At 56.5% G+C, this 16,062-nt stretch overlaps 1 protein-coding gene across 2 annotated transcripts in view; it reads right to left on the bottom strand.

The window, feature by feature from the left end:
• Positions 1–16,062, bottom strand: part of NEURL4 (neuralized E3 ubiquitin protein ligase 4) — a 288,408-nt gene that overhangs the window by 53,905 nt on the left and 218,441 nt on the right. The window contains exon 20 of one of the 2 annotated variants that reach the window (XM_088464392.1): positions 15,259–15,426. In XM_088464392.1, coding sequence (XP_088320518.1) covers positions 15,259–15,426 — 168 coding nt within the window. The remainder of the gene's footprint in view (positions 1–15,258; positions 15,427–16,062) is intronic. The other variant, XM_088464393.1, reaches the window with a different exon arrangement.

The following is a 16,062-nucleotide window of genomic DNA, read 5'->3' as shown; positions in this document are numbered from 1 at the left end:
ACTCACACAGCACTAATGGGCGGCACATCCCAGACACTCACACAGCACTAATGGGCGGCACATCCCCCAGCACTCACACAGCACTAATGGGCAGCACATCCCCCACACTCACACAGCACTAATGGGCGGCACATCCCCCACACTCACATAGCACTCACACAGCACTAAGGGGTGGCACATCCTACAGCACTCACACAGCACTAATGGGCGGCACATCCCCCAGCACTCACACAGCACTAATTGGCGGCACATCCCCCACACTCACACAGCACTAATGGGCGGCACATCCCCCACACTCACATAGCACTCACACAGCACTAATGGGCGGCACATCCCCCACACTCACACAGCACTAATGGGCGGCACATCCTACAGCACTCACACAGCACTAATGGGCGGCACATCCCCCAGCACTCACACAGCACTAATGGGCGGCACATCCCCCAGCACTCACACAGCACTAATGGGCGGCACATCCCCCAGCACTCACACAGCACTAATGGGCGGCACATCCCCCAGAACTAAAGGGCGGCACATCCCCCACACTCACACAGCACTCACACAGCACTAATGGGCGGCACATCCCCCAGCACTCACACAGCACTAATGGGCGGCACATCCCCCAGCACTCACACAGCACTAATGGGCAGCACATCCCCCACACTCACACAGCACTAATGGGCGGCACATCCCCCACACTCACATAGCAGTCACACAGCACTAATGGGCGGCACATCCCCCAGCACACACACAGCACTAATGGGCGGCACATCCCCCAGCACTCACACAGCACTAATGGGCGGCACATCCCCCACCACTCACACAGCACTAATGGGCAGCACATCCCAAACACTCACACAACACTAATGGGCGGCACATCCCTCAGCACTCACACAACACTAAAGGGCGGCACATCCCCCACACTCACACAACACTAATGGGCGGCACATCCCCCAGCACTCACACAGCACTAATAGGCGGCACATCCCCCAGCACTCACACAGCACTAATGGGCGGCACATCCCCCAGGACTAATGGGCGGCACATCCCCCAGCACTCACACAGCACTAATGGGCGACACATCCCCCAGCACTCACACAGCACTAATGGGCGGCACATCCCCCAGCACTCACACAGCACTAATGGGCGGCACATCCACCACACTCACACAACACTAATGGGCGGCACATCCCCCAGCACTCACACAGCACTAATGGGCGGCACATCCCCCAGCACTCACACAGCACTAATGGGCGGCACATCCCTCAGCACTCACACAGCACTAATAGGCAGTGAATCCCCCAGCACTAATGGGCGGCACATCCCCCACACTCACACAACACTAATGGGCGGCACATCCCCCAGCACTCACACAGCACTAATGGGCGGCACATCCCCCAGCAGTCACACAACACTAATGGGCGGAACATCCCCCATACTCACACAACACTAGTGGGGGGCACATCCCCCAGCACTCACACAGCACTAATAGGCGGCACATCCCCCAGCACTCACACAGCACTAATGGGCGGCACATCCCCCAGCACTCACACAACACTAATGGGCGGCACATCCCCAAGCACTCACACAGCTCTAATGGGCGGCACATCCCCAAGCACTCACACAGCACTAATGGGCGGCACATCCCCCACACTCACACAACACTAATGGGCGGCACATCCCCCAGAACTCACACAACACTAATGGGCGGAATATCCCCCACACTCACACAACACTAATGTGCGGCACATCCCCCAGCACTCACACAGCACTAATGGGCGGCACATCCCCCAGCACTCACACAACACTAATGGGCGGAACATCCCCCGCACTCACACAACACTAATGGGCGGCCGAAACCCCAGCACTCTCACAACATTAATGGGCGGCACATCCCCCAGCACTAATGGGGGGCACATCCCCCACACTCACACTGCACTCATGGGTGGAACATCCCCCACACTCACATAGCAGTCACACAGCACTAACGGCAGCACATCCCCCAGCACTCACACAGCACTAATGGGCGGCACATCCCCCAGCACTCACACAACACTAATGGGCGGCACATCCCCCAGCACTCACACAGCACTAATGGGCGGCACATCCCTCAGCACTCACACAGCATTAATGGGCGCACATTCCTCAGGACTCACACAGCCCTAATGGGGGCACATCCCGCAGCACTCACACAACACTAATGGGAGGCACATTCCTCAGCACTCACACAGCACTAATGGGCGGCACATTCCTCAGCACTCACACAGCACTAAAGGGCGGCACATTCCTCAGCACTCACACAGCACTAATGGGGGCTCATTCCTCAGCACTCACATAGCACTAATGGGCGGCACATCCCCCACACTCACACAGCACTAATGGGGGCACATCCCCCACACTCACACAGCACTAATGGGGGCACATTCCTCAGCACTCACACAGCACTAATGGGCGGCACATTCCTCAGCACTCACACAGCACTAAAGGGCAGCACATTCCTCAGCACTCACACAGCAATAATGGGGGCACATTCCTCAGCACTCACACAGCACTAATGGGCGGCTCATCCCCCAGCACTCACACAGCACTAATGGGGGCACATTCCTCAGCACTCACACAGCACTAATGGGCAGCACATTCCTCAGCACTCACACAGCACTAATAGGCAGAACATTCCTCAGCACTCACACAGCACTAATGGGCGGCACATACCCAGCACTCACACAGCACTAATGGTGGCACATCCTCCAGCACTCACACAAAATTAATGGGCGGCACATCCCCCAGCACTCACACAACACTAATGGGGATACATTCCTCAGCACTCACACAGCACTAATGGGGGCACATCCCTCAGCACTCACACAGCACTAATTGGCGGCACATCCCCAGCACTCACACAGCACTAATGGGGGCACATTCCTCAGCACTCACACAGCACTAATGGGGGCACATTCCTCAGCACTCACACAGCACTAATGGGCGGCACATTCCTCAGCACTCACACAGCACTAATGGGCGGCACATCCCCCAGCACTCACACAGCACTAATGGGCGGCACATCTCCCAGCACTCACACAGCACTAATGGGCGGCACATTCCTCAGCACTCACACAGCTCTAATGGGCGGCACATTCCTCAGCACTCACACAGCACTAATGGGCGGCACATCCCCCAGCACTCACACAGCACTAATAGGCAGCACATCCCCCATCACTCACACAGCACTAATGGGCGGCACGATCCTCAGCACTCACACAGTACTAATGGGGGCACATCCCCCAGCACTAATGGGCAGCACATTCCTCAGCACTCACACAGCACTAATAGGCAGCACATCCCCCAGCACTCACACAGCACATCCCCCAGCACTCACACAGCACTAATGGGCAGCACATTCCTCAGCACTCACACAGCACTAATGGGCGGCACATCCCCACACTCACACAGCCCTAATGGGGGCACATCCCTCAGCACTCACACAGCACTAATGGGGGCACATTCCTCAGCACTCACACAGCACTAATGGGCAGCACATTTCTCAGCACTCACACAACACTAATGGGGGCACATTCCTCTGCACTCACACAGCACTAATGGGCAGCACATTCCTCAGCACTCACACAACACTAATGGGCGGCACATCCCCCAGCACTCACACAGCACTAATGGGCGGCACATCCCCCAGCACTCACACAGCACTAATGGGGGCACATCCCCCAGCACTCACACAGCACTAATGGGCGGCACATTCCTCAGCACTCACACAGCACTAATGGGCGGCACATCCCCCCCACACTCACACAGCACTAATGGGGGCACATTCCTCAGCACTCACACAGCACTAATGGGCAGCACATCCCCCATCACTCACACAACACTAATGGGGGCACATCCCGCAGCACTAATGGGCGGCACATCCCCCAGCACTCACACAGCACAAGTAGGCAGCACATCCCCCAGCACTCACACAGCACTAATAGGCAGCACATACCCAGCACTCACACAGCACTAATGGGCGGCACATTCCTCAGCACTCACACAGCACTAATGGGCGGCACATTCCTCAGCACTCACACAGCACTAATGGGCGGCACATTCCTCAGCACTCACACAGCACTAATGGGCGGCGCATCCCCCAGCACTCACACAGCACTAATAGGCAGCACATCCCCCATCACTCACACAGCACTAATGGGCGGCACATTCCTCAGCACTCACACAGTACTAATGGGGGCACATCCCCCAGCACTCACAGCACTAATGGGCAGCACATTCCTCAGCACTCACACAGCACTAATAGGCAGCACATCCCCCAGCACTAATAGGCAGCACATCCCCCAGCACTCACACAGCACTAATGGGCAGCACATTCCTCAGCACTCACACAGCACTAATGGGTGGCACATCCCCCACACTCACACAGCCCTAATGGGGGCACATCCCTCAGCACTCACACAGCACTAATGGGGGCACATTCCTCAGCACTCACACAGCACTAATGGGCAGCACATTCCTCAGCACTCACACAACACTAATGGGGGCACATTCCTCTGCACTCACACAGCACTAATGGGCAGCACATTCCTCAGCACTCACACAACACTAATGGGCGGCACATCCCCCAGCACTCACACAGCACTAATGGGCGGCACATCCCCCAGCACTCACACAGCACTAATGGGCGGCACATTCCTCAGCACTCACACAGCACTAATGGGCGGCACATCCCCCACACTCACACAGCACTAATGGGGGCACATTCCTCAGCACTCACACAGCACTAATGGGCAGCACATCCCCCATCACTCACACAACACTAATGGGGGCACATCCCCCAGCACTAATGGGCGGCACATCCCCCAGCACTCACACAGCACAAGTAGGCAGCACATCCCCCAGCACTCACACAGCACTAATAGGCAGCACATCCCCCAGCACTCACACAGCACTAATGGGGGCACATTCCTCAGCACTCACACAGCACTAATAGGCAGCACATCCCCCAGCACTAATAGGCAGCACATCCCCCAGCACTCACACAGCACTAATAGGCAGCACATCCCCCAGCACTCACACAGCACTAATGGGCGGCACATTCCTCAGCACTCACACAGCACTAATGGGCGGCACATCCCCCACACTCACACAGCACTAATGGGGGCACATTCCTCAGCACTCACACAGCACTAATGGGCAGCACATCCCCCATCACTCACACAACAGTAATGGGGGCACATCCCTCAGCACTCACACAGCTCTAATGGGCGGCACATTCATCAGCACTCACACAGCACTAATGGGCGGAACATTCCTCAGCACTCACACAGCACTAATGGGGGCTCATTCCTCAGCACTCACACAGCACTAATGGGCGGCACATCCCCCACACTCACACAGCACTAATGGGGGCACATCCCCCACACTCACACAGCACTAATGGGGGCACATTCCTCAGCACTCACACAGCACTAATGGGCGGCACATTCCTCAGCACTCACACAGCACTAAAGGGCAGCACATTCCTCAGCACTCACACAGCACTAATGGGGGCAGATTCCTCAGCACTCACACAGCACTAATGGGCGGCTCATCCCCCAGCACTCACACACCACTAATGGGGGCACATTCCTCAGCACTCACACAGCACTAATGGGCAGCACATTCCTCAGCACTCCCACAGCACTAATAGGCAGCACATTCCCCAGCACTCACACAGCACTAATGGGCGGCACATACCCAGCACTCACACAGCACTAATGGTGGCACATCCTCCAGCACTCACACAAAATTAATGGGCGGCACATCCCCCAGCACTCACACAGCACTAATGGGGGCACATCCCTCAGCACTCACACAGCACTAATTGACGGCACATCCCCAGCACTCACACAGCACTAATGGGGGCACATCCCTCAGCACTCACACAACACTAATGGGGATACATTCCTCAGCACTCACACAGCACTAATGGGGGCACATCCCTCAGCACTCACACAGCACTAATTGACGGCACATCCCCAGCACTCACACAGCACTAATGGGGGCACATCCCTCAGCACTCACACAACACTAATGGGGATACATTCCTCAGCACTCACACAGCACTAATGGGGGCACATCCCTCAGCACTCACACAGCACTAATTGACGGCAAATCCCCAGCACTCACACAGCACTAATGGGGGCACATTCCTCAGCACTCACACAGCACTAATGGGGGCACATTCCTCAGCACTCACACAGCACTAATGGGCGGCACATTCCTCAGCACTCACACAGCACTAATGGGCGGCACATCTCCCAGCACTCACACAGCACTAATGGGCGGCACATTCCTCAGCACTCACACAGCACTAATGGACGGCACATTCCTCAGCACTCACACAGCACTAATAGGCAGCACATCCCCCATCACTCACACAGCACTAATGGGCGGCACGATCCTCAGCACTCACACAGTACTAATGGGGGCACATCCCCCAGCACTCACAGCACTAATGGGCAGCACATTCCTCAGCACTCACACAGCACTAATAGGCAGCACATCCCCCAGCACTCACACAACACTAATAGGCAGCACATCCCCCAGCACTCACACAGCACTAATGGGCAGCACATTCCTCAGCACTCACACAGCACTAATGGGCGGCACATCCCCCACACTCACACAGCCCTAATGGGGGCACATCCCTCAGCACTCACACAGCACTAATGGGGGCACATTCCTCAGCACTCACACAGCACTAATCGGCAGCACATTTCTCAGCACTCACACAACACTAATGGGGGCACATTCCTCTGCACTCACACAGCACTAATGGGCAGCACATTCCTCAGCACTCACACAACACTAATGGGCGGCACATCCCCCAGCACTCACACAGCACTAATGGGCGGCACATCCCCCAGCACTCACACAGCACGAATGGGGGCACATCCCCCAGCACTCACACAGCACTAATGGGCGGCACATTCCTCAGCACTCACACAGCACTAATGGGCGGCACATCCCCCACACTCACACAGCACTAATGGGGGCACATTCCTCAGCACTCACACAGCACTAATGGGCAGCACATCCCCCATCACTCACACAACACTAATGGGGGCACATCCCGCAGCACTAATGAGCGGCACATCCCCCAGCACAAGTAGGCAGCACATCCCCCACACTCACACAGCACTAATGGGGGCACATTCCTCAGCACTCACACAGCACTAATGGGCAGCACATCCCCCATCACTCACACAACACTAATGGGGGCACATCCCGCAGCACTAATGGGCGGCACATCCCCCAGCACTCACACAGCACAAGTAGGCAGCGCATCCCCCAGCACTCACACAGCACTAATAGGCAGCACATTCCTCAGCACTCACACAGCACTAATGGGCGGCACATTCCTCAGCACTCACACAGCACTAATGGGCGGCACATTCCTCAGCACTCACACAGTACTAATGGGGGCACATCCCCCAGCACTCACACAGCACTAATGGACGGCACATTCCTCAGCACTCACACAGCACTAATAGGCAGCACATCCCCCAGCACTAATAGGCAGCACATCCCCCAGCACTCACACAGCACTAATGGGCAGCACATTCCTCAGCACTCACACAGCACTAATGGGCGGCACATCCCCCACACTCACACAGCCCTAATGGGGGCACATCCCTCAGCACTCACGCAGCACTAATGGGGGCACATTCCTCAGCACTCACACAGCACTAATGGGCAGCACATTCCTCCGCACTCACACAACACTAATGGGGGCACATTCCTCTGCACTCACACAGCACTAATGGGCAGCACATTCCTCAGCACTCACACAACACTAATGGGCAGCACATCCCCCAGCACTCACACAGCACTAATGGACGGCACATTCCTCAGCACTCACACAGCACTAATAGGCAGCACATCCCCCATCACTCACACAGCACTAATGGGCGGCACGATCCTCAGCACTCACACAGTACTAATGGGGGCACATCCCCCAGCACTCACAGCACTAATGGGCAGCACATTCCTCAGCACTCACACAGCACTAATAGGCAGCACATCCCCCAGCACTCACACAGCACTAATAGGCAGCACATCCCCCAGCACTCACACAGCACTAATGGGCAGCACATTCCTCAGCACTCACACAGCACTAATGGGCGGCACATCCCCCACACTCACACAGCCCTAATGGGGGCACATCCCTCAGCACTCACACAGCACTAATGGGCAGCACATTTCTCAGCACTCACACAACACTAATGGGGGCACATTCCTCTGCACTCACACAGCACTAATGGGCAGCACATTCCTCAGCACTCACACAACACTAATGGGCGGCACATCCCCCAGCACTCACACAGCACTAATGGGCGGCACATCCCCCAGCACTCACACAGCACTAATGGGGGCACATCCCCCAGCACTCACACAGCACTAATGGGCGGCACATTCCTCAGCACTCACACAGCACTAATGGGCGGCACATCCCCCACACTCACACAGCACTAATGGGGGCACATTCCTCAGCACTCACACAGCACTAATGGGCAGCACATCCCCCATCACTCACACAACACTAATGGGGGCACATCCCGCAGCACTAATGGGCGGCACATCCCCCAGCACTCACACAGCACAAGTAGGCAGCACATCCCCCAGCACTCACACAGCACTAATAGGCAGCACATACCCAGCACTCACACAGTACTAATGGGGGCACATCCCCCAGCACTCACAGCACTAATGGGCAGCACATTCCTCAGCACTCACACAGCACTAATAGGCAGCACATCCCCCAGCACTCACACAGCACTAATAGGCAGCACATCCCCCAGCACTCACACAGCACTAATGGGCAGCACATTCCTCAGCACTCACACAGCACTAATGGGGGCACATCCCCCAGCACTCACACAGCACTAATGGGCGGCACATCCCTCAGCACTAGTATGCAGCACATCCCCCAGCACTCACACAGCACTAATAGGCAGCACATCCCCCAGCACTCACACAGCACTAACAGGCAGCACATCCCCCAGCACTCACACAGCACTAATGGGCGGCACATCCCCCAGCACTCACACAGCACTAATGGGCGGCACATCCCCCAGCACTCACACAACACTAATGGGCGGCACATCCCCCAGCACTAATGGGCGGCACATCCCCCAGCACTCACACAACACTAATGGGCGGCACATCCCCCAGCACTAATGGGCGGCACATTCCTCAGCACTCACACAGCACTAATGGGCGGCACATTCCTCAGCACTGACACAGCACTAATGGGTGGCACATCCCCCGCACTCACACAGCACTAATGGGTGGCACATCCCCCACACTCACACAGCACTAATGGGGGCACATTCCTCAGCACTCACACAGCACTAATGGGCGGCACATTCCTCAGCACTCACACAGCACTAATGGGCGGCACATCCCCCACACTCACACAGCACTAATGGGTGGCACATCCCCCACACTCACATAGCAGTCACACAGCACTAATGGGCGGCACATCCCCCAGCACTCACATGGCACTCACACAGCACTAATGGCGGCACATCCCCCAGCACTCACACAGCACTAATGGGCGGCACATCCCCCAGCACTCACACAGCACTAATGGGCGGCACATCCCCCAGCACTCACACAGCACTAATGGGCGCACATTCCTCAGGACTCACAAAGCCCTAATGGGGGCACATCCCTCAGCACTCACACAGCACTAATGGGCGGCACATTCCTCAGCACTCACACAGCACTAATGGGTGGCACATTCCTCAGCACTCACACAGCACTAATGGGCGGCACATTCCTCAGCACTCACACAGCACTAATGGGGGCACATTCCTCAGCACTCACACAGCACTAATGGGCGGCACATTCCTCAGCACTCACACAGCACTAATGGGGGCACATCCCCCAGCACTCACACAGCACTAATGGGCGGCACATCCCTCAGCACTAGTATGCAGCACATCCCCCAGCACTCACACAGCACTAATGGGCGGCACATCCCCCAGCACTCACACAACACTAATGGGCGGCACATCCCCCAGCACTAATGGGCGGCACATCCCCCAGCACTCACACAACACTAATGGGCGGCACATCCCCCAGCACAAATGGGCGGCACATTCCTCAGCACTCACACAGCACTAATGGGCGGCACATTCCTCAGCACTCACACAGCACTAATGGGCGGCACATTCCTCAGCACTCACACAGCACTAAAGGGCGGCACATTCCTCAGCACTCACACAGCACTAATGGGGGCTCATTACTCAGCACTCACACAGCACTAATGGGCGGCACATCCCCCACACTCACACAGCACTAATGGGGGCACATCCCCCACACTCACACAGCACTAATGGGGGCACATCCCCCACACTCACACAGCACTAATGGGGGCACATTCCTCAGCACTCACACAGCACTAAAGGGCGGCACATTCCTCTGCACTCACACAGCACTAATGGCGGCACATCCCCCACACTCACAGCACTAATGGGTGGCACATCCCCCACACTCACACAGCACTAATGGGTGGCACATCCCCCACACTCACATAGCAGTCACACAGCACTAATGGGCGGCACATCCCCCAGCACTCACATAGCACTCATAGAGCACTAATGGCGGCACATCCCCCAGCACTCACACAGCACTAATGGGCGGCACATCCCCCAGCACTCACACAACACTAATGGGCAGCACATTCCTCAGCACTCACACAGCACTAATGGGCGGCACATCCCCCACACTCACACAGCCCTAATGGGGGCACATCCATCAGCACTCACACAGCACTAATGGGCAGCACATTCCTCAGCACTCACACAACACTAATGGGGGTACATTCCTCTGCACTCACACAGCACTAATGGGCAGCACATTCCTCAGCATTCACACAACACTAATGGGCAGCACATTCCTCAGCACTCACACAACACTAATGGGCGGCACATCCCCCAGCACTCACACAGCACTAATGGGCGGCACATCCCCCAGCACTCACACAGCACTAATGGGGGCACATCCACCAGCACTCACACAGCACTAATGGGCGGCACATTCCTCAGCACTCACACAGCACTAATGGGCGGCACATCCCCCACACTCACACAACACTAATGGGGGCACATCCCCCAGCACTCACACAGCACTAATGGCCGGCACATTCCTCAGCACTCACACAGCACTAATGGGCGGCACATCCCCCAGCGCTCACACAGCACTAATGGGGGCACATCCCCCAGCGCTCACACAGCACTAATGGGGGCACATCCCTCAGCACTCACACAGCACTAATGGGCGGCACATTCCTCAGCACTCACACAGCACTAATGGGGGCACATTCCTCAGCACTCACACAGCACTAATGGGGGCACATCCCCCAGCACTCACACAGCACTAATGGGGGCACATCCCCCACACTCACACAGCACTAATGGGCGGCACATCCCTCAGCATTCACACAGCACCAATGGCCGGCACATCCCCCAGCACTCACACAGCACTAATGGGGGCACATCCCCCAGCACACACACAGCACTAATGGGCGGCACATCCCTCAGCATTCACACAGCACCAATGGGCGGCACATCCCCCAGCACTCACACATCACTAATGGGGGCACATTCCTCAGCACTCACACAGCACTAATGGGGGCACATTCCTGAGCACTCACACAGCACTAATGGGCGGCACATCCCCCAGCACTCACACAGCACTAATGGGGGCACATTCCTCAGGACTCACACAGCACTAATGGGCGGCACATCCCCCAGCACTCACACAGCACTAATGGGCGGCACATACCCAGCACTCACACAGCACTAATGGGCGGCACATTCCTCAGCACTCACACAGCACTAATGGGGGCACATCCCCCAGCACACACACAGCACTAATGGGCGGCACATCCCTCAGCATTCACACAGCACCAATGGGCGGCACATCCCCCAGCACTCACACATCACTAATGGGGGCACATTCCTCAGCACTCACACAGCACTAATGGGGGCACATTCCTCAGCACTCACACAGCACTAATGGGCGGCACATCCCCCAGCACTCACACAGCACTAATGGGCGGCACATCCCCCAGCACTCACACAACACTAATGGGCGGCACATCCCCCACACTCACACAGCACTAATGGGCGGCACATCCCCCAGCACTAATGGGCGGCACATTCCTCAGCACTCACACAGCACTAAAGGGCGGTACATTCCTCTGCACTCACACAGCACTAATGGGGGCTCATTCCTCAGCACTCACACAGCACTAATGGGGGCACATCCCCCAGCACTCACACAGCACTAATGGGGGCACATCCCCCACACTCACACAGCACTAATGGGCGGCACATCCCTCAGCATTCACACAGCACCAATGGCCGGCACATCCCCCAGCACTCACACAGCACTAATGGGGGCACATCCCCCAGCACACACACAGCACTAATGGGCGGCACATCCCTCAGCATTCACACAGCACCAATGGGCGGCACATCCCCCAGCACTCACACATCACTAATGGGGGCACATTCCTCAGCACTCACACAGCACTAATGGGGGCACATTCCTCAGCACTCACACAGCACTAATGGGCGGCACATCCCCCAGCACTCACACAGCACTAATGGGCGGCACATCCCCCAGCACTCACACAACACTAATGGGCGGCACATCCCCCACACTCACACAGCACTAATGGGTGGCACATCCCCCAGCACTAATGGGCGGCACATTCCTCAGCACTCACACAGCACTAAAGGGCGGTACATTCCTCTGCACTAACACAGCACTAATGGGGGCTCATTCCTCAGCACTCACACAGCACTAATGGGCGGCACATCCCCCAGCACAAATGGGCGGCACATTCCTCAGCACTCACACAGCACTAAAGGGCGGTACATTCCTCTGCACTCACACAGCACTAATGGGGGCTCATTCCTCAGCACTCACACAGCACTAATGGGGGCACATCCCCCACACTCACACAGCACTAATGGGGGCACATTCCTCAGCACTCACACAGCACTAATGGGGCACATTCCTCAGCACTCACACAGCACTAATGGGCAGCACATTCCTCAGCACTCACACAGCACTAATGGGCAGCACATTCCTCAGCACTCACACAGCACTAATAGGCAGCACATTCCCCAGCACTCACACAGCACTAATGGTGGCACATCCTCCAGCACTCACACAAAACTAATGGGCGGCACATCCCCCAGCACTCACACATCACTAATGGGGATACATTCCTCAGCACTCACACAACACTAATGGGCAGCACATTCCTCAGCTCTCACACAGCACTAATGGGGGCACATCCCCCAGCACTCACACAGCACTAATGGGCGGCACATCCCCCAGCACTCACACAGCACTAATTGGCGGCACATCCCCCACACTCACACAACACTAATGGGCGGCACATCCACCAGCACTCACACAGCACTAATAGGCAGCACATCCCCCAGCACTAATGGGCGGCACATCCCCCACACTCACACAACACTAATGGGCAGCACATCCCCCAGCACTCACACAGCACTAATGGGCAGCACATTCCTCAGCACTCACACAGCACTAATGGGTGGCACATCCCCCACACTCACACAGCCCTAATGGGGGCACATCCCTCAGCACTCACACAGCACTAATGGGGGCACATTCCTCAGCACTCACACAGGACTAATGGGCAGCACATTCCTCAGCACTCACACAACACTAATGGGGGCACATTCCTCTGCACTCACACAGCACTAATGGGGGCACATCCCCCAGCACTCACACAGCACTAATGGGGGCACATTCCACAGCACTCACACAGCACTAATGGGCAGCACATCCCCCATCACTCACACAACACTAATGGGGGCACATCCCCCAGCACTCACACAGCACTAATGGGCGGCACATTCCTCAGCACTCACACAGCACTAATGGGTGGCACATCCCCCAGCACTCACACAGCACTAATGGGGGCACATCCCCCAGCGCTCACACAGCACTAATGGGGGCACATCCCTCAGCACTCACACAGCACTAATTGGCGGCACATTCCTCAGCACTCACACAGCACTAATGGGGGCACATTCCTCAGCACTCACACAGCACTAATGGGGGCACATCCCCCAGCACTCACACAGCACTAATGGGGGCACATCCCCCAGCACTCACACAGCACTAATGGGCGGCACATTCCTCAGCACTCACACAGCACTAATGGGGGCACATTCCTGAGCACTCTCACAGCACTAATGGGCGGCACATCCCCCAGCACTCACACAGCACTAATGGGGGCACATTCCTCAGCACTCACACAGCACTAATGGGCGGCACATACCCAGCACTCACACAGCACTAATGGGCGGCACATTCCTCAGCACTCACACAGCACTAAAGGGGGCACATTCTTCAGCACTCACACAGCACTAATGGGGGCACATCCCCCAGCACTCACACAGCACTAATGGGCGGCACATTCCTCAGCACTCACACAGCACTAATGGGCGGCACATTCCTCAGTACTCACACAGCACTAATGGGGGCACATTCCTCAGCACTCACACAGCACTAATGGGGGCACATTCCTCAGCACTCACACAGCACTAATGGGGGCACATTCCTCAGCACTCACACAGCACTAATGGGGGTACATTCCCCAGCACTCACACAGCACTAATGGGCGGCACATTCCCCAGCACTCACACAGCACTAATGGGCGGCACATTCCTCAGTACTCACACAGCACTAATGGGCGGCACATCCCCCAGCACTCACACAACACTAATGGGCGGCACATCCCCCAGCACTCACACAACACTAATGGGCGGCACATCCCCCAGCACTCACACAACACTAATGGGCGGCACATCCCCCAGCACTCACACAACACTAATGGGCGGCACATTCCCCAGCACTCACACAGCACTAATGGGCGGCACATTCCTCAGTACTCACACAGCACTAATGGGCGGCACATTCCTCAGCACTCACACAGCACTAATGGGCGGCACATTCCTCAGTACTCACACAGCACTAATGGGGGCACATTCCCCAGCACTCACACAGCACTAATGGGGGCACATTCCTCAGCACTCACACAGCACTAATGGGGGCACATTCCTCAGCACTCACACAGCACTAATGGGGGCACATTCCTCAGCACTCACACAGCACTAATGGGCAGCACATCCCCCAGCACTCTCACAAATTCACCTGGAAGAGGAAGAGACGAGGTAACGGCTGAGCCACGACAACAATCCCCTGATTATAGCTGGACACGCGAGTAGCCGTCCTATTCCCGTGTGAAAGTAGAATGTTCTTCCCATGATTACCCAAAAAGTGCAAAGACAGTGGCTGCAGGACAGGCAGAGGGTCACCCTGCTGGAAACAGAAAAACCATCTTAGGGTCACACTAACAAGAGAGGGGTTCACAGCTTCCATTTGTGCCACCCTGTAGAGGGATGGACTCTCATAGCTCCCTTCTGTCTGTGTCACCCTGCAGGGGGAGGGACAAGGTCCATCTGTATATGTCATTGTGTCACCCTGCAGGGGGAGGGACAGGCTCATAGCTCCCTTCTGTCTGTGTCACCCTGCAGGGGGAGGGACAGGCTCATAGCTCCCTTCTGTCTGTGTCACCGTGCAGGGGGAGGGACAGGCTCATAGCTCCCTTCTGTCTGTGTCACCCTGCAGGGGGAGGGACAGGCTCATAGCTCCATTCTGTCTGTGTCACCCTGCAGGGGGAGGGACAGGCTCATAGCTCCCTTCTGTCTGTGTCACCCTGCAGGGGGAGGGACAGGCTCATAGCTCCATTCTGTCTGTGTCACCCTGCAGGGGGAGGGACAGGCTCATAGCTCCCTTCTGTCTGTGTCAACCTGCAGGGGGAGGGACAGGCTCATAGCTCCCTTCTGTCTGTGTCACTGTGTCACCCTGCAGGGGGAGGGACAGGCTCATAGCTCCCTTCTGTCTGTGTCACCCTGCAGGGGGAGGGACAGGCTCATAGCTCCCTTCTGTCTGTGT

This window comes from Taudactylus pleione, unplaced genomic scaffold, assembly GCF_031769625.1.
Source record: "Taudactylus pleione unplaced genomic scaffold, aTauple2 ptg001664l, whole genome shotgun sequence".
Classification (NCBI taxonomy): Eukaryota; Metazoa; Chordata; class Amphibia; order Anura; family Myobatrachidae; genus Taudactylus; species Taudactylus pleione.
The sequence above is the reverse complement of the archived record's forward strand: the minus strand, read 5'-3'. Positions and strand labels throughout refer to the sequence as shown.